Raw genomic sequence first — 21,201 nt, 5'->3', positions numbered from 1 at the left:
TTGTATTACTCATGATGATGTCAGCTTAACAGTTTGAGTGAAAAGTTGAATCTTTCAAAACTGTCCATACATTTCAGAATATATCTTTCAATATATTTTGAAAGTAATTTTTCGGTATGTCCCTCTTTAATCTTAATGACAGCATGCACTTATGATGGCATGGACACCACAAGTTTGTGTAAAACCTGATGACTCATGTTATCCCAGCATGATTTGACAGTGTTCTACAAATCATCTTGTGATGTCACAGATTGTTTGGCTTTCTCGCTCCACAACTGCCCCGACAAACGTTCAGTGGGGCTGAGGTCAGGTGACTGTGGAGGAAAGTCATTGACAGTCAGGACTCCTTGGTGTTATTTGGTCTTCAAGTAGCTCTTGCTAAGCTTTGAGGTGTGCCGGGGCACAGTGTGAGGACAAGTCAAGTAATTGCTCGACTAAAGCTTTCTAAGGGGGCAGCACAAGGAAATCCAAATCACTTTTTAGAAACAATCAACACCACACAACCAAATGATTAACATATCAAAATTATTTCCCCAAAAGAACTTCAGCACAGATAAAGAATTTGCTAAATACATAATGTAAGACTTCAATCAGCAAAACAACTGTCTTGTTGTCGATTAGAGGCAGTTTCTAAGCCACTACTAAGGAGGGGAAACAAGGCCATTTGCTTGGCAGTAGGCAGTGTTAGCACTTAACTTGGATCCAAATGTATGTTAAAGCTAGACAGATGATGGATAAATCAGGGAAGGTACTGTCCATTACCATTATTAGATGGTCAGATGCTTATATGACGACTGGGCGTCCCTTTGCCTTCCCAGCCCCTTTTGCATGAGTCCAGGCATAGGATGACAAAGGGAAGTCCATAGGTCACATGACTGGACAATGAACAGCGAGCATATGCGTATCCTGTCAACCCCAGTTAGGTTTTTTAATTCCCTGAAGTCAAGGGATTAGGAAGAATACGATAGTGGTTAGTATATAAAAGCCCAGTTTTATCTTGAGTGACATTTAAAATACCCTCATCCTCATCCCTATCAATGAACATCAATGGTAGGTCTGACAGTGAGCAAAAATATTTTCGACAAAGGTAAGGTCTGAGTCATGATATTGCTCCTGACATTGTAACCACATATCCATTTGGTAACATCTATTTCCTGACACCCTCAGTTTTTAAATAAGTGTTGATGTTAAAATGTGTGCATTTGTGTCACCAACACCCTGAGGAAATTTTTATAAAATGGCTTCACGCTGACAACAAAAGAGGGTAATAACAAATAGATAGCAGCAAACAACATTTCTCTGACTCAGGTTTGTTCCCAGCCCTGACACATTCTTAACAATAATGTGAGAGGCAACTGAGGAATGCCTTTAAAGGGTATCAGAGAGGTTTGCGCGTGCTTGTGTCTTTGTTTATGTCTTTGTGTGAGAGAGAGAGAACATGGGAATGAGAGAAAAAAGTAATGCATTTTGTATTTATGCAAATCCATTTGGTTTGGAGCAAAGGTATAATGTGTAAATTGAAAACGAAGAAATGCAACGTGACAAGGGCTCAACGGTGGATGAACACTCCACTCGCCGGCCAATACGAGCACATGCAGACACAAACACGTGAATATACACACAGACCAAAACCCCTATGCCTTTAGGCACATAAACAAGAAATGAAATATACTCTTGCTGCCCTTGTATGAGTGTAATAGGCTTTTGATGCAACATATTTTAAAATGAAGACATGGGGAGCTGCGCAGGAATACGTAGAGAGAGATTCGGTTGAGTTTCAACAGCAGCTGTAATCAGTGGTGGAATAAGTATTCAGATCCTTTACTGAAGTAAAAAAAAAAAAAAAGCAATTCCATACCCTGAAAAGGCTCCACTTCAGTTACAAATCAAGCATTCAAAACATTAGTTAAGTAAAGTATCACAATAGCATCAGCAAGTATCAGAAGCAATCACTGACCTTCAGATTTGATGTGATTTTACACACATTCTTGAGAGCCCTGTCTCTTCCACGGTACCTCTTTAACTACTTTACAGTACATAATGTTTGGTATTTTAATCTACAGTAATGCATCATATTCTATCAGACCATCATATGTTTGTAGTGTGGCTGTCCTGCGAGAACCACATCCCTTGAAAAAGTGAACTAACTTATCAAAGAAGACTTTAAATAGTTTATTTAGCTGAAAAAGAAAACAAATCCATGATTTTGGAGATTGTAATCTGAAAAGTAACTAATAACTAAAGCTGTCAGACATCTGCAGTTACATTAAAAGTAAATCATTTGCCTCTGCGATGTAGGGGAGTAGAGGTTTAAAGCTGCTTAAAAAGAAAATACTCAAATAAAGTACAAGTACCTCAAATGTACCTCGAAGTGTAGTCCTTGAGTAAAAGTATTAAGTTCACAGTGTCTGTCAAACTATGTATGAATCACATGAAATAAGGCCGTCCTTACCCAGTGGTTTAAAATGCCTCCAGAGTGCTATGTTCCAACTGACTTGCATTACTGAGTATCAAATAAACATACAGCATACGGCAGGACAGTACATATGCGTTTAGATGCTGGTACAGGGGTTGTATGCTGGTCATAATGTCAGTGTTTGTTAGCTGGCTTGGCAGCTTTGTAAAGCAAATTATCAAGTGGGTTCATTTGAGGAGTTCATCAAAGCTGTAAGGACGCTTTAGAAGAAAAAAAAATAAACCTCCCCTGAAGGCAGGGACAGTTTCAAAGGTTCATTGAGTTATATCACATCTGACTAAAAATACACTGTCTGACAGCATGTGTTCAGTACAAAGCAGGTAAAGAAGATAATTTTAGTCTGGCCACAGCTATAAAATAGAGTGTGAACTCAATTAACCCGCAGTGGTGTCGTTGATAAAACAAGGACTACAGTTTCATTATGCTCTTATCACACACTCTGTCATTTAAAGACACCTCCTCTAATTTAGGGTAAATAGGTCAGCTTAGCAATAGCCGTGACAATCAGATACAGTAAATTCCACTCACGTGTGTTGATCTTCTGCAGTGAGATGTGTTTCTCTAGCTGGCGTCGCAGTTTGACCTCAGCGCCGTACTTTCCCGTGGTGCCATTGTCTGCCAGGATGAAGTGGGAGTGGAGACTGTTTAAAACTGTCAGCTTGCTCATAGGGTTCGACATGGTCTGGTATGGACGCACCACCTAGCCAAGAGAAGATAACATTTGACAATTACACAAACATCCAAGAAGCCCATGTAAGGTATAAAAGAGGCATACGACGACTTGACAAAGAAAAAATGTATGGTTTAATGGTAACAAGCACGTTTTCTAAGCACTAGTATGTATAGGCAACATGAATTGAATTTGGCAGTTATTAAAGTATGTTCTCATTAAAGGAGCATTCCACTGATTTTATACCTAAACTTTACCGATGTACTTTATGTTGAAGAACAAAACCTGAAAATCTCTTAAGTGTGTCTTAACCACATACTGTGACTCTGGGATTTAACCAAAAACCAGTCCAAAAAATCAGCTGACTTTGAGACGAGGGAGCACGAAGTGTAAAAATACTAATTTACGGGTTTGTACGACTCAGTTAGCACTCTACGTCCTCTGTGGTTTGAGAGGAAGTTTAAAAAATAGTCCTGAGGATGTCATCAGGGATTATCTTGGCTTGTTTTTGGAGGTTAAACATTTTTGCAGCAGAAACCCTGTGTTACATCTGGAGCATAGACTTGGAATGGCGTGAGCATTTACCATGTAGGGACTAATAAAAAGTTGCCAATAGCGGCATTATAGGAAATGCAGAATCCAGATTTTTCAGGGTCGACCCATACTAGAGACTAAAAGTCTCAAAGCAGTACCTCTGCCTCTGATGCACTGATTTTTACAATTGTTTTCTTTTTCATTTTGAATCTGTGTCTTGTGAGTCATCCAACTACATGGAAGTACAGTATTATATAACTGGAGTGTTCCTTTAAGACAATTAACACATCATATAAGCATACCAAGAGCTGTTCAATAAAATAAGTAAAGGTGTATAAAGGTTTACAGAATGCTGCTGGGAAGCAGCAGAGTCCTAATCATGGGCGTTGGATCAGTACAGGGACTGCTGTAATTTGGGAGACCTAATAAAGCATTTTAGGCTCAGAGACATTTCCAGTATTGGTATCACTATCAGTAAAACCCTAAATAATTAGAAAAAAGTGTAGTTTCATATTTTTTTCAAAGCAGAAAAGCACAGGGCTTACCAACAATGTTAACGATGGAACCATTCCATTAAGTTTCCCAGTGAGTCATGCTAACTAGCGAGCCTGCACAATACTAGGGCCCACTAACTAGCTCACCTCAATGGAATGCCATTATTAATCTTATAAACTGCACCTGTCCCTGCTTTGACAAGTCAAAATGTCTATTGAAAAGGATCTACTCTCCTAGGTATTTCCTATAGCTCCTGTTGTATTTTATACAGCTAGGTCTATAGCAGGAATAGCTCACACAGACATTGATATGCAAGAACAGACTTATTGCACTGGAATTAAAGTTACAGGGAATTACACTGGGTGAATATCTATACAACATTAATGACAGTGTCACAGAAGCCTGGATTTAGTCTGTTGGGGCACTGCCTGACAACCTGAGGTAAATTCATCTGGCCATTACACATACAGTTGAGACCAATCAAGCATGAAAAAAGAGCTTCACCACTTAATAATCTCATTTCAGTCACCAACATTAATCGTCTCTGCTTCACTTGTTCAGTCAGACAGAGTGCTGATGAAATTTTAACTATAACATAACATTAATTTCAGAGATTTGAATGAGTCAGCATGTGCTCTGCAGTCTCATGTGGTTCCACCAGCTGTCCAACTCATTTTGAACAAGTGTTTATCACAGACTGGATTGGCCTACTCAGCATCTCAGTTAATAAACTGTCAACTGCAATTTACTGTTCTTAGCAACTGTGGACGGCATGTGACATTTTTCACATATACACAGAAAACATCAGGGCCAAAGCATGAAAAAGCTGTTCAGTGACCGTTTCATATTGTTTTGTTTTTTGGCTCTCAGGAACTTACATCTTTGCCAACAAGATCCTCTTGATTTTCTACGATCCCCCATGGTGCAATGCCAATGGTGCAGATCTTCCCCCGTGACTTGGAGGCGTGATCTTTCAGTGCATCACCCACGTGGCGTATAACCCCTGTGTATGTGTGTGTGTGTGTGTGTGTGTGTGTGTGTGTGTGTGTGTGTGTGTGCATGAATGTTAAGTGTTGAGTATTTGCAAGGGGGACAGAGAAACATAAAAAGAAATCAGTTTTGTCACAATCAATACCCGAGATACACATAGATAATGATGCTCTGCTGAGAAACATAAACAGAATCTATTAGGTGCAGAGTACAAGAGTGTGGCAGCCAATGCGAACGTGTGCACACAGACAAACACACAGTTTCAAATACAGACAGGTCGTAGCTCCCGGCCTCTAGTTGTTGTCCTCAGGGGAGCAGCAGTCAGACCTGGAGGCCATCTTATTCCATCTCTCCTGCTGACATTCATTCTTTCTCCTCCTCCACCCTCATCTATCCCTCCAATCCATCCCCCTATTCATTATTCAGGCCTCTCTCTCCCTCTTTCTTGCCTCTGCATCCATTCTGTCACTAAATCTTACTTTCTATTCCTTTCTGTATTCAAGTGTGCCCACTCTTCAGCATCCAACACTGTATAATTTCTTTCCATCTGTTTTTAAACACTGTTGTCCCATCTTTTTTTTTAATTTCAAGTCACCTAATCTTAATCTACTAAAAATGCCTCTGTTTTTGAAGCTCTAGAATAAACAGTGAACTCCTACAGTGAAGATAAAGTGTAACAGCACTGATAGCAGTTCCATTATCAACACTACACATAAGGTTTTGGCTAAAAACTATGAAACAAATATGCTGTCTGCACCAATCCATTCTAAAAATGTATTCTGCAACACAGTCATTAATTTTAATCCCACCACACGTGTCACCATCTATATCTTACCAAGATCAGACACATGGAGCTCAAGTTTAATTGCAGAGACTACTTTTCCATATGCATGTTGACTCCACATTTAGCATAATTCTTAAACTGTCATCTGTCTATATTCTTCATTTTTCTACATTTTGTCACAAACTCTGCTACCCAATCATCTTGCTGCTATCAGACTATGAAAAAATTTCATTCTGGTCTGCTTTGACCCTCCTCCTCCTCTTCCTCCTCCTCCTCCTTCCACTATGTGTTCAAGATCCAGTCCACTGAGCCCCTCATAAATCCTGCTCCAGGCCAAAATCATCCTGCTACTCAGTATCTGCGAAAAGAGATCTCACAGTCTTGAGTCTTACTCACAACCTTGATTTTATTAGACTCCAACTGGGAAATCCCTTTATTGCTGAATGAAGCTGAAATACCACTCCTAGTAAAGTATAAATCCATGATAGGCCTAATTGCTTCCTCAATCCTTTCTGTCGCAGTGATGCAGTGTGCAGACTCAAATATCCCTTTAGGTCTAAATGTTACTCTGTCACTGACATTTGGCGATAAAAATAAGCACTCTACACTTCCTGACACTATTTTCATCAGGAACATTTGAGTACATGTTGACTCAACGGGTTTCAAAAGTATGTACAGACCTGTGTTGACCCCACCGGTGAAGATCCAGGCTCCAGTTGTCATGGCAGCCTTAATGAGCCCTTTGCCAAAGACCTGTTTGAGTTTGGGCTGCAATTCAAAGTTCTGCAGACCCCCGTGGACTGAGATGAGCAGCTTGGGCAGATCCAGCTGCCACTCCTTGGTCATCAGGTGGAGCAGCAGGTCAGGCTTGGTGTCATAAGACACTCGCACATACTGAAAACAATAGAGCATGTGTAAGTGGTGTACAATAGCACATCTGATTCACCCTCAGGCACGTAAGGACTAGAAGCCTGCATGCGCCTGGGAAATAAATAAACAGGAACACACAGACATCACATAGGTGAGTGTTGCAGACCTGCTGGAGCATCACTACAACGGTACTGAACAGATGTTTGCTATTATTGGAGAACCACATGCATTATAGAACATCTGTTTATCTACCTAATTCACCCTTACACACACTGCCTGACATGTGTCTGCAATAATAACTTAACACTGGAAATATATCAGACATTCAGCCTTAATCATCTGAATACCCTGGATGCTATAGCATGTGTGATCTGATTGTGTCACCATGGTTGTGATTGATGGTAATTGTGTGTAATTGTGTGACTAACATATTCAATCAGACTACTTTTGGCATGGATCGTTTAATCAAGCAACACTTACGTCGTTTTAAATATATAATGACATGATTGCATATAATCATACTCATTTGATTTGATTTTGTTGTTATGGTATGTGGAGAAGGATGTCACCCTGCATATATGTGAGCAATCCTCACATCATTTTATTTCCATTTGTATTTGGACCATGCATGAAACTTAATAATTCACAAAAACACTTTGCAATCGTGGGATATCCTGGGAATCATAGCACTGGTGTGACTTTGCCATCCAAATCAAGAGTAGAAATCATTTCTGTCATTTAAGACATCAACACTTTCCTTCTTTGTACCTTTGTGCTGTTACTCTTCTTAAGTTTACTGCAGCTGAGGAAAATATGTATCACATTCAACATTTCATTCTTTTAGCTTTCAGATTTTACTATCCTCTTCTAACAGCAGAGTCAGCTAAGGGCCACTCAGTCTATACTATCTGTGACAACTCATGTCAATAGAACATTACATGATATTTGCCTCCCTGTAATCTAGGTATAAATCTCTATTGGTGGTGCGATGCATCTCACAAACACATCTACCTTTTTTAAAACCACACACTGGAAAGCTTTAATCAGAGATCAAAATCAAGTGTTACAATTACAATTTGTGGTCCCTTGTGTTGTGTGGAAGGGCATTTTTGGATCTCCAGTATCATAAAGTTGTTATTTTCTTGTCTGAACTAGATGTTGACAATCCAGAGCAGCAAGGCATCTGCAAGAAACTGACAAAATACATCAAATTAGATGTGTTATGGCGTTACCATGGCTTTGTTGGAGTGTCCCCCTCCCTGGAACTCAATGGTGCCAAAGGCATCAGTGGGGCTGAGCTGTGTGTGTTTGCTGATCGACCACTTCTCCGACAGGCTGTCATTCTTAGCCAGACGCTCTGCCTTATCATTCTGACTGGATGAGATGCCTGGGGGCAGTCCCACATGCTGACCTATCAGACGCCCACAACAGCACCTGGAGGAGAGGAGAGTGTAGACATGAATGTAAGATTGGTGCATAAAACTGTACGCTAATGTAGCATTTGGAAGGAAAAAGATGGTGAGAGAGACTCTGTGTGTGTGCGTGTGTGTGTGTGTGTGTGTGTGTGTGTGCGTGTGTGTGTGTGACTGAAAGAGCAAGCTGCCATAGTTATGTGCCTAGCAGTAAGAGGAGGGCAAGGCTGAAGTGACAGCTTGTCATCTGACTTTCATCTCCTGATTGGGAGGAGAGGAGGAGAACGATCCGTAGGCCCCTGCAATCTTTTATTAGTTCTGTCTCTTTTTGTTTTCTGCTCTTCACAAACATCTGTCTTTTTCTCTCCTTTGCTCTCCTCTCCTTCTCTCTCGCTGCAACCACAGGAGTTAGCAGATTGACAGTTACATGAATTGTAGTATTCCTCCACAAGTATATGCTTATTCAGATGTACTGAATACAGCTTTCATATTCAGTTTTTTGTTTAACCTTGCATGATGGAGTTGGAACCCTGGGAGGAAAGGGAGTCAGGAGGCTTTGATTATCACTTCATGTTTACGTCATCTCTTACCAGCGGTACTTTGCCTCCTCCTGCCTCCTGCATCAACACGAGTGCTTTTGACTAAAAAGGAAAAAGCTGATTTGATCTTTAGGAACATCGGGCTTCCACCCACTTTCCTTCAGTTATGCTAATTCTTTTTACCTAATAAACAGTGGCATTTCCTGTGTCTGTGTGTATATGAGTGTGTATCAGGGCCCTTGCTACAAGAATTAGACTTGCCTACCAACATCAGCTGTAGTAAATATTTCAGTTACAGCCCTTATAAATGTACTTTCACAGTTAAACTTTGCTATACTTAGCTGTATGCTCCTGTGAGCTTGAATTAACAACCTTTCCAAATGATGTGGAATATTTTAAAGGCTGAACTGGGCCAACCCTGAATTTCATATTTGTGGTTTTAAATTGTATAATGTCAGTGTTTGGCTCATTAGTGTGTAGCATCTACCTGTGACACAAATAGAGGCCAGCATGATATTACTCTGAGGCATGTTTTTAAAGGTCAGTGGTGAAACAGGGCTCTTAATCTGCTATATGTGAGCTGGGCATTCACATTAGCTAACTTGCTCATTACAGTCTTGGAGCTTTTGATGCAGAACTGAATCCTGAATCTAAAAAACTAAATGATGTTAACAAGGCATTAGGCATTATGCCATTCACATTCAAACACAATAATAAGATACATTAAGATTTCCTCCTTTACACATATTCTTACTCACCTATGGGGGTCTTTGGCGCTCACTATGATATGAACACATTCTCTCTTGCTGAACGCTCTTTCTATCCACGATTTCTGTGCCTGCAAATAAAGACATAAGAACTCAGTCAGTCTTGGTGCTGTCACTCCCGCATGCTCAGGTCATAACTCCATTATCTGACAAAGACAGCAGGAATAGGCTCAAATCCTGCACAGACTTGTGTTTGACAGGAGTTCACCTGTAAAATAGGCAAGAGTTTTCTTGTCCTTCAAGAAAAAAGAAGTGTTCTGCTTTTGTGTCAGATGACCCAAACTGATCTCTGTTGTACAGATACCGGAAAGGCAAACAGAGCATACACTTTGAAACATTTGACCTAATGTCTCAGAAATTACATAAAACATTTGGAGAAAAAACAGCAATCTCACATCAAAACCTGCTTTGAAACCGCAACACACAACAAGCAAACAGACCCTCACACATAATTTAAACGCTGAAGACAGAAATGGTTTACGTTATTCAGCAACTCAAACCCGAACAGGATGAGATGAAGAGCTGGGAAAGAGAAAGCGGATGTTGAATGCAGTGAGGCAGTAAATTGTGTCCCAGTCCACAGACACTCTCGTGTGCAGCCAGCTGAGTGTATGTCTATATGAACAGTAGTGGGTACTTCTATGTGTGTATGCATTGTGCCATTATATTTTACATAGTCAAGAAAGACTTCCTCAGCATAATGCAGCAAGCGAGATGGTGTATGTGTGACACTGCAGTCGCATCTGCTGCAGGTCTGAGTGACAGAGACTGACGAGAGCCAATTATCCTGCCACAGACACGACAGGAAAGACGGCATAGAGCTGCAGAGCAAGCCTGAGATACACATGTAGCACAGGATTAAGAGCAGATGTATGTTTCAACAGATAGATGCATGAATACTTGCTACGTGCAAACAAGAATTAATGTACAACAAGAGGTAATATGTTGTTTCTACTGTAGAAAGTGCTTCTTACAGCTCATAAGAAAGGGCACTTTATACAGAGCTCTAAGAATCAAGTCGGGAAAATAGTCCACTTGTTTTATTCAAAGGCAGCATACATTTATTGGCATGAGACCTAGCACTTAAATGTCTTTGTTTTTTATGTACTAGACATATTTCACTTGCACTGTAGATACTGGCACAATGTTTTCTTCCATTACCCAGTTTGAAATGGGAGTACAAAACGCAGGAGTAAAAACGACTATGCCTTAAAAATGTCACCTATTACACCATTAAAAGAAGTTCATTTAAGTGTGACAAGAGAAAGTAGAAACTGTTATTTCTACATAAAGACCACAAAGTACTGGTACATTGAAGCAAACAGTTATGTCCATCAACATGCACAGCAACTTTTAGTGATGAAAGCAGGACATAATAATGACACTTGGGATTAAAGACAACCAAATCCTGTGAAAAAACAATGACAATACAAATTCTCACATGTTTATTTCCCAAAACAGAACCTAATTATTCAAAAAGAGTTGTCATTTGTCCTCCAATCAGTGCTAAAAATGAAACAGGAACATAGAAAACATCTGGAGCTGTGGCATTGCCCTAATGGTGTTTCTGATATTGTTGTGTTGGACAATATGTTGGTTAGAACATCATAATCAGTGTTGTTCCCGGGCCATCATTTCCATTTAGCAAAAAGTGACTAAATCTGCACTTAGAGCAAGCTGTTTGGTTATGCATAGGACTCTCACTCAGGAAACAGGAATTTTACTCCTGTATGGAAGATTTTATTATGCTATTCACTTTAAATCAAGTTCACTTATTGGATTAAAATAGACCTTTTTCAACAAGATGCAAATCTATAACATGACAAAAACATGAATATAACCTGCAAGATGACACCAATAACTGATACAGTGTATGTTTGCACACCATTGTTGTTCCGTCTGTTTTTATTATTGCTTCACTTCGCAGGTGACGTCAATAGCGCTGTTTGCAAAATAAAACATGTTTACTTTAGTCCTTAGTCATTTTGATAATGATTTTTATATTAATCTATAGCAGGTATGCATGTCCCTGCCTTTAGAGATCAACATCTTTCAGTCTTTTTCACCCCTGTGTAATAGTTTTCGTGTGTGTTAATTAACTGTAGAAATAAAATCTGGTTCATCCAAAACAGCTGCATACTGCACACTGCACAATTTAAATGTTCTCTTTCTGTGATTATGATAATTTTACCCTCTGCCATTTAAATGTACATCTTTCTACTCAGCACTGGTTCAAAGGTTGCACTTCCTGTGTTGACACCACCATTCCAGGAAGTGGATTATGTCTGTGTTATTTTGTGGTGACAGAGTACAACACTGGAGGTCCAAAACAGGACCTAATGTCACAACGGTACAGTAACAGACAACCAGGAGGACACATGGACCAGACTCCCAAACCCACAGTGGAGGGAACACAACAGCCATGAAAACAAAAGGACAGAGCTTTTTTCTGCTTTTTACTCTGGGAGAGCTGCATCGGCTCTTCTCCCAGCCAGCAGAGCTGAGCGCTGCTTGTACAGGGCTTTCCCCACTGCCACGGCTACAACAACACACGCCCCATCCGCCTGACTGGCCCTGTCACACCACGGCACGCCAAAACCCACCGAAACTGGCCACAAACAGGCTCGGCCTACACACAGGCACACTTACCCTAACACCAGACTTCCCACGATTAACCATTACTCTGGGGGGCTGGGGGGCTGCTTTTAGAGATCACCCTGGCCACGATGACTCAGCGGGCCACAACAACGCCCCCAGCCCCATTCTTTCCCTGACATGCTAGAACTGTGTATCCATCCGCCGGCTCATCCTGATACAAACTAGATCCGCTCAATGGTAGCAGAGCTGGATAGCAGGGTTTTAGATTTGATTTGTACGGACAGTCACGGAACACAAAAAGCCTTTTATGTTCTCTAAGTAAATCCTTAAAAGAGGGAGGACAGTCGTTTCACCTCAGAGCGTCCCAGACAAACATACACTTCCCTTTGCACCCCATCTTTTCTCCTCCAACCCTTTCACCGCTGCCTTCCCTTATTTTCTGCTCAGACATTGTATGCACATTCTCTCACTCTCTCATCCTATTGCATGTCTGTCTCTCGCTCTTTCTCTCATGCTGTTGCTGTTGCTTATGAGATTTGACATGGTATGATGAGATGGCACATGGCCCGCACTCCATTTTGTAATTAAGATTTATCACTGGGGTGCACTCACACACACAAAACCACTGTTGCTGTGTTTGTGTGTGCGTGAGGAGTGATTGTGCGGCAAGTGAGCAGCATCTGACAGCCTGTTAAGGGTCTTGACTCAATTACCCTCAAACTCACCACTTCCACCACCTTCTCCCTGTCCTCTCTTCCTTTTACTATTGTATCTCTTCTTTCTTATTGGCGTTGGCAGGGAGCTGAATTGCGAACCACATCCAATCAAGAGCCCTAATCTCTTTGCTCCCTCTCCTTTCTGCACCTTATTCTGTTGTCTTTTTTTTTACAAACATGAATGACTCAGCTTTTCTATGACTATACAGGTGGCCATATAAACACTACAAAGCACTTTTGCCGAGAGCATGCTCTTCATGTGATAATAGTTGACTTGACAAGAGATTTTCAAAAATGGAAACAATTCACAAAAGGGAACCACACACTGTCAAGATACCCAAGCATGCTACCTAAGATGTGCATGAAGCTAAATCATCACCTTTCCTTTTATGCCACAACATCTTTATCTTCCCCTCTTTATAAACTCTTCAGTTATTTTACACTGAACCGGTTTTCACTGTCAACTCAGTGATAAAAGTAATAAAAACCCACCCTGAAGTGCATCTTCATTTCTTTCTTTTATTAACCTGGATTTCAGTGAAGAATAACACAGACAGCTGTTTTTTAAACAACTGATGTCAGGAGACAAATAAGCCTTTGATGATAGAGGAGGGTCAGGGTGGTCAAAATTGAGAACAGGAGTATCACAAAAGATATACACTTGATCCACCTTTAGAGTAGAAAAATAGTAAAGTCTAGGGATTTTAAATAAGCAAAACCAGAATGGCACTCAAGAGAGAACATATATCCATCAATATGTATGAAAATGTATAACTCATAGACACCTAAATATGCATGAATATTTTCACCAAGATAAATACATTATTTCCTGGGACTTTAAGTAAAATTTTGGAAAAATGCCCTATCCCACAATATTAAAGACACTGAGACAAAATTCCTGGAACCATCCCTTAATCCACACCAAAATTTAATGGGGTCTATCCTGGCTGAGACCCATCTTCTATCCAAGTTTCATGGAAATCCGTTCAAAAGCTTTTGTGTAATCCTGCTGACAAACCAACAAACCAAACGACAAACAAAAGGACACCGGTAAAAACATAGCATCCTTGGCGGAGGTAATGATATCATAACTCAGACAGTTATAAATGTCAGCACACATTTATGATAAAGGATTGTCCAAGGTGAGAAGATGAGTATTACAAAAGATACACTCTTCTTACGACACATTTGATACACCTTCAGAGTAAAATATAGTCGAGTCTAGAGCTATCAAAGATAGATCAAAATCAAAATCAAGATCAAAGATATAGAGAAAAGCTCTACCGTTAAGTCCTAAGATGAAGATATGAGCCTCTGGATATACTACAACTGAAAGAGCCTCTGAAGACACTCCAGCATCTCAAATACAAAATATGGCGTCAAAATTTTCTGCCCAAAGTTTTCAATCAAGAATGACAGTAAAAGTAAACAAAACTCAGTAAACAAAGAGACTGAATTCCACAAATGAAGAGAAAGTGTAAACTGTAGAGAAGAAGTCTTAACAAAACTGCCGAAATTAAACAACTATCAAAACCGGGACACACATCTTGATTTCATGACTCACCTGTATTATGTGATGGGCTGCATTGTTTATGCCATCCCTTCATAAGCATTGCTGAAGGTAGTGTAAGAGGTCTGTCCCAACTTTAAAACTAAGAATGAATCTCATCAGAGCAAAACTGATCAAGCCACCTCTCAGTCGACTGGCAACTGGTCTACTCTGGGACTATTAGCACCGCTTGTATGTGTGCATGTTTGTGTGTGCGTGTGTCTGCGTGTGTGCTAAAGGTAACCATGAGAAAGCCCTGAAACACCACTAAAGCTGACTTATCCTGTCTCTTCTCCACTCCCAGATCCAAACAGCTGTCAGTGCGTGTATGAGCCAGGAAATTAAATGTTAATATAAAAAAAAAAATCACATCATGACACGGCTGGTTAACTATCTTTACGTAATGCAAAAACGATGTCTGACCCCTCTGAAATATTCAGCAGAAATTAGCTGCTGTCCTCCACCTCTAACAAGAACCTCACCTGTTAGATTCAAATTAAAGTTGGACTGTCAGGCTGTGTGTGTGTGTGTGTGTGTGTGTGTGCACGCGCATGTGTGCTGAGTATGTGAGTGTCTGTGTGTTAGAGAGAGTGAGAGTGAAAGAGAGCGAGTGATCTAAGCCACATTTCTGTCTGGGATCAAGACCAGAGGGGGAGTCTGAATGGCAAGAGAGCCTGTTAGGTGGAGCAATATGACATCCCTCTAGCCTACTCACCGTCCTTACCTTGTCCTAAATGACACACACACACACACACACACACACACACACACACACACATGCGCACACACACACACAATCTTTGCTGTTGTATCTGCAGTTTTCCAAGATTAGTCTCCTCGCTGTTTTCAGTAAAGGGATTATTGGCCCTGTACATAATACGGAGCAGGTTTAATTAGCAGGAGCAGTGGGGGAAGCTGGGCACATAAGACTGTAATCTGAACTAAATGAAGTCCAACAATAGATGAGCAGGAAAAACACAGAGAGGAAAGAGAATGTTCTTTCCAAAAACTGTAATCCTACTTAATGTAACATGAGTCCAAACAGTCCAAACGCTGCAAGGCACCAGAGGTAGGTGTGTTTCTGTCAATCTAAATGTGTTCATGCACATAATGACAAACAACACGCAAACACACACCAGTCAGCAAGCAGTGAGGACGGTAAGGTCATGTGCACACAATGTTGAGTAAGACAATTTAACTCTATAATTTTTTAGATGTGTTGTTTGTTATTTCACAGCATTCAGTATTGCAGCACTTGATAAATATTGACATGATGCCATTCAATATTTTTTTTACCACTCTGTTGCTGTTGCCATGGTTACTTTTGCCTACTGTGACATCACGTGCATGGCCTTGATTGAGTTATTCAAGTTTTCTGGTGAAATTCCAGTGTTTTTTCATATAACAATGAATATCGCAGTGAAAATCATTTTTCCAATACTGTGCAGCCCTAAGAAAAACATTATTACATCTATATAATGAACCTGGTGAATTTTTATAAGGGTTACATTTGTGGAATAACAGGAAAAATATAAGCATCCTTACACAAAAAGAAAATGTTATGACTCCAAAATGAATGTGCCCCATCATGTTAACAGTTTTAGCCAATTCATATCATAAAAGCACACAACAGATCAGGTAAAACTAGGTTTGGATAAAAAGTGTGGACAGTCTTGCTACAGACCTCTATCTGTCTTCCTAATGGCAGCCATGCATTTTTAACAAGATTTTGTTGGCCAAAGTAGTTCAGATCAATTTTCTGACACTGACTGCAGCACTGACTCTACTGTGCATTAGAACAATCTAGTAACATATCTGTGTACAAAAGTACAATCAGAAAAAGACTGGCAAAACATATAGTTTGACACATGGCTTGTATATGTAAAAACACTAGTTGGAAGAAGTTTTTGTTGCAAAACTCAATTAAGATTTATAAGCTGTCTCTCCAAATAATCTGTACCGTAAATCGTAAATCCAAATTTTGCTTGGAGAAAGAAACTCCTGTTCCTGGTTATTTATCTTGAAATGGCAACAGAAAGGCATAATCAACTGAGGTAGTTGTGAAGGTTCCTATTCACTCAGTGTGAACATTTTACCTAATGTATATGAAAAGATGTTGTCTGTCTTCATTATTGTGTCCTCAGCTGTGCAATGGGGTTATATAGACACCACCGGGTTAATTGCAAAGAGTTTAAACTCATATCACACTTTGTGAAAATTATGTCAGATGATCCAAACAAGTTCATCATCTAACAGATGTGATAAGCTTCTCGACAGAGGTCATTTGGTTTGTTCCCTCCCATCCACTGCATTTACTGGATGTGATACAGATGTTTTAATGCACTCCATGAAATGGAGATTTAAGAGTTTATTATGTGTGAGCTGGTTCAAACATGGAATACAACCGTATGGGTTGTCTGTGGAACAGCTTAGTACAACCCATATTAACATTTATTATCACCACAAATCTTTTCCTGAACCTAACCAACAAAACTCAAACTTACCTGCAAGTTATTTTAACACACATCACTTTTTTTCTCCCTTATTGCATACCTATATTGTATTTGAATATCCAGAGCTGGTCTAGACAACTAGAGGCACATTGATGTGCTTTCAGTGGGGAAATTTACATAAATATGAACTACATCACCTATGTAAAGTATAATACATGTTTCTAATGTAGCCTATTTCAACCAAAACCACAATCTTTTCTAAACCTAACTGCATAACCAAACACCTGTTGTTAGTTCTCTCCATCAGCAATATGTTGTAGTGTCTCTGTCTCTGTGGGAACAGTCACAAATGTTTTTAAAGAGTCAGTGAAACTCTCCCTATTGAGTTGTTTAGTGCATCTAGCTGCTGGACTCTTCCTCAAACAGAGCAGTTCAGAGTTTTCAAGATAAGATGAACACTGCTGAGTTTCTTTTTTTGTTGTGTTTGTTTTGGCCTTGCTTTCAGACCCAGGCTGAAACAACACTTGAACTGAACTGCAGTTAAAAGACATTTGGCACAACCACTTCACCTTCTATCTCTATTACACCCATCTTCTCTTAATGTCTAAGTGCCTCTGTCTCTCTCTGCTTATCCCTTCTCTCTTCTCAATCCTTCCCTTTGATTGAGTCTGTTTGTAATACCATCCAACATCAGCCAAGGGTAAATCAAGCACACAATATGTAACCCCTGAGATGGGCAATATAATATGCAATGACCTTCACATGACAGCCATCTCCATCAAGTCAATGCATTGGTAAACAGCACTGGGTTGTGACTCATTGCTTGATCCAGACCCACACAGACCAATGCCAGTGCAGTGTAGTTACTGCTTACATTAAGGATGAGGTCATTGACTGTAAATGCAATCTTGTCAAGGTAAGGAACCACTTATGCAAATGAAATAGCATTCAGTGACCTGGACACGCAAACACTGAGTTTATCTTCCTGGAAGGTAGCCGGTATGCAGGAGTATGGTCCACCCACATGTTCACTCTCTCCAACACATACATACACACAAACAGGGTTTTCCACTTGTTTAAGCATTTCACAGCTTTAGATATTTAACGTATAAACCAAAAGTGCTGATTTACATGACCAACTTCAAATGCATGCATTCAAATGCAAATGCATATGTGTGTATGTCTGTGTGTGTGCGCACAAGCATGCGTGTGCATCTGTTTGTGTGTCATGGGTCAAGATTGGCATGTGTTGGTTTGTTGTTGAGGTACTTTCTGACAAAATGGGTTCTGACAAAAACTCATCTACATATTGGCTCTCTGTAAGTCTATTGAAGCAAACCAACATTTTCTACTCAGTACACTCCAGCTCTTCCCTGGTCTCAAGGGAAGAAGTGAAAAAGGCAAACACAGAACCGTCAAGTGCAGCCTGCCTCAGCCAAAACTTATCTTTTCCGTCACTCTAATGTGCTGAATTGCAAAATGGCCAATAGACAAGATAACCAAGTGATGATTGGGGGTTGTCCACTGGTGTGTTACACCGAGGAAAATCTCAATCACAACCTTTCCACCTCTATTGAGCAGCTCTCTTACAGTCCGGTAGACTGGAGGTTATCAGTAAATTGGTCGACAACCCAGAGCAGCCGAAAACTACTTTTCTCACCTCACTATTCCCTATGAAGGGTATACTGAAGAATATTCTGACTATTAATAACACCAGTGACAGAAAAAGTCAAACACAAGACTGAGGGTGAAGTCCTCCTGAGGCAATTGCCAACAATTTCATCATGCTCACTACGTCTTCCAATTAGAGCCATGTAGAAATCACAATTAAAAAATGGCTTCAATACATTTCAAACATTAATAGCCCTAAAGAGGCACATGGAACATATACTTAAATCCAGTAATGTGTTAGGTGCCACTGGGATTCTCTCTTTTAATCACACACAATACACAGATTCACACTGTGCAAACATAAGCTGCTGAATAACAAGTCTCTCACTCCTTTCATTAGCACCTTACTGCATATATTGGCTCATCCACCCGCCAAAAATGGCAAACAAAGCACTTTTCACTAACAAGATGGGCTTTTCATTTGTCCTTAGTGGTTGTTTTCAAAGAAAATGATGTAGCAGATATAAGACGGCACATCTTAGATGAATCTTCGAACAGATGTAAAGCCTTCTAAATTTTAATAGATGAAGACTTGGTTACATAAATTGCAATATATCTAATCCCCAATCTGCTCGATGATTAATAATCATTCACAACATCAAAGATCAGATCAATGACTAGCGCCTGACCTTTTAACTCAATGGTCAGCCCTTCAGTGAAATCATCTGAAATGGGATTTCTGCAATCCCTATAGCAGTATTTATAGCAGGCTGCACACGGTTTATGGAGTGACTTGTATATTTAATTTATTGATTCGCCTGCAGCTATTTAATGTCCTTTTAAACGGAAGAGTGTAGATAGCGTGAAACTGATTAAGTAGCTATTCTATGTAACTGTATACACTGAGTTGGACTTATAAGGAATCTAATTGGAATCCTATATATCCCTTAGATAAGTAAACTATCAAACTACATCAAACTACTCTTCAATCCTTCACATATTAAAGGTTTTCTATGAAACAGACCTACAGTCACTGCATTTCCTTGCGTCACTGGCAAGTAATCAGAGCACAATATAGAGGGGATAAATAGAGACAGTCACAAATCCAGAGACAAAGTTATGTGAGAATGCTGAATAGAAATGTAAGTGAGAACGGGAGATCAACAGTGACATGAGGAAAAAAGGAACAGCATGGTTGAGTGCAAGAGTCAAACACCCAAAGAATTGAAAAGTGAAGGAGAAACACAGGGACACTGAGGTTTATATTGCTGCTTTGTGGTTAAGGATGCATTGATCTGATTCACAGAATCGGTATCTGCATCAATACTGACTCTATTAAGCAGACTGGGCTAGATCTGACTGAGTCACATGAAATACAATTTCTATGTAAATGTCAGAGTTCCAACTATTAGTTACATTCTATCAGTTGTGGCAGGCAGCTGACTTTTTCATGCTCCTACTACAATCGCTAATTTTAAATCATCTTACTGATATCATCCCAATGAGCTCAATGCAGTGAGGTCAACACATTTTAAATTTGTGAAAATGAGACCACTGCTATCAGTTCAGTACTTGACAGAACTTCTGAGTTGAGGCATCTGGTGGTGGGGATGGTGGGTGTATCAGACCTAAGCAGCAAACCCAAAGTGTTGGTACTCAAAAATCAACTAAAAAACGTACTCTTTCTGTATTGTTTAAAAGTTGTTTACAAAGTGTTGCTTTAATTGTCTACCTTAAGGCACACATGCTGATGTGCTTTGCCATTCTGATTTTCTCCCCCCTATGTGTCTGCTGTGTTGAATGCTCGAGAACCCAACCTCATATTTTGGACTTTTTTTAACCTGCTTGACTGTGGACGATACTAATCATTGAAACCAATGTGGTACAGAATGGCAGCAAAAAATACAAAGCAATGGTATAAGAAGCGCTAAATTAAATATCACAATCAATCCATTTACAGGAGGGATGTAATGCCAGTGTACTTCTCTCCCTTTCTCTCTGATTCTTTGCAGAGCATGTGTGAATATCAGTAGACAGGAGGGACAGACCAAGACTGTCCACTACTTAATCGTTGTGGATGATGTTGTTCTAAGACAGATTTTATTTAATTTATTTTTTTATCAAATAATGCTCACATGGATTGTCATATATATAATAGATAGCAGCATTAATATACCTGGGTGGCCAACTACTTAAAGTTTATGTGTGGGAAACAACAGGACAGAAAAAGTCATATCAATGTATACGTAGCGTGCACTTGATTATGTTTTCAAAATAATATGTTAAACATAAGAGTGTCTCGCATGTAGAGAAATATTTAATGAGTTGCTTCACACTAAAGCATAATTTTAAAGAACAATGGTAACAAAAATAAAACACAAAGATAGTAATCAAAAAAAGTATGTTTCTGCATTGTTCAAACATCAAATCAAAATCAAATGCCAAATACATGAGGAAAAGACTGGTTTAAGTGCGTGATTTTATAGTGTACTTGGGCTTGCATCCGTTTTCTTTCTTGATAGGCTGCTGTGACTTGCTTCTTTGCTTACTAGGGCGCATGTGCGGGTGTGTTCAATGTGCGAGCGTAATGAGAGAATGCTTGCTTGTTTTAGCTCCCGTCATTTTCAATCCATCTCCTGAGGCTAGAATAAGCAGCTCTCTTTCCCACAGGCCTCTGCTAAGCCTAGCTGAGCATCTGTCCATGCAGGCTCTAATCAACACTGGCATGGCCATTCTG

General features: G+C 39.9%; 1 protein-coding gene across 3 annotated transcripts in view; it reads right to left on the bottom strand.

The window, feature by feature from the left end:
* The window catches only part of trpm3 (transient receptor potential cation channel, subfamily M, member 3), a 162,629-nt gene that overhangs the window by 67,336 nt on the left and 74,092 nt on the right, over positions 1 to 21,201 (bottom strand). For all 3 annotated transcript variants that reach the window (XM_037098196.1, XM_037098195.1, XM_037098197.1), the window contains 5 exons: positions 9,529 to 9,608; positions 8,052 to 8,253; positions 6,630 to 6,843; positions 5,054 to 5,178; positions 3,005 to 3,176 (listed from right to left, as the gene is read on the bottom strand). In XM_037098196.1, coding sequence (XP_036954091.1) covers positions 3,005 to 3,176; positions 5,054 to 5,178; positions 6,630 to 6,843; positions 8,052 to 8,253; positions 9,529 to 9,608 — 793 coding nt within the window. The remainder of the gene's footprint in view (positions 1 to 3,004; positions 3,177 to 5,053; positions 5,179 to 6,629; positions 6,844 to 8,051; positions 8,254 to 9,528; positions 9,609 to 21,201) is intronic.

This window comes from Acanthopagrus latus, chromosome 5 (assembly GCF_904848185.1).
Source record: "Acanthopagrus latus isolate v.2019 chromosome 5, fAcaLat1.1, whole genome shotgun sequence".
Taxonomy (NCBI): Eukaryota; Metazoa; Chordata; class Actinopteri; order Spariformes; family Sparidae; genus Acanthopagrus; species Acanthopagrus latus.
This window is presented reverse-complemented; position numbering and strand designations above follow the sequence as displayed.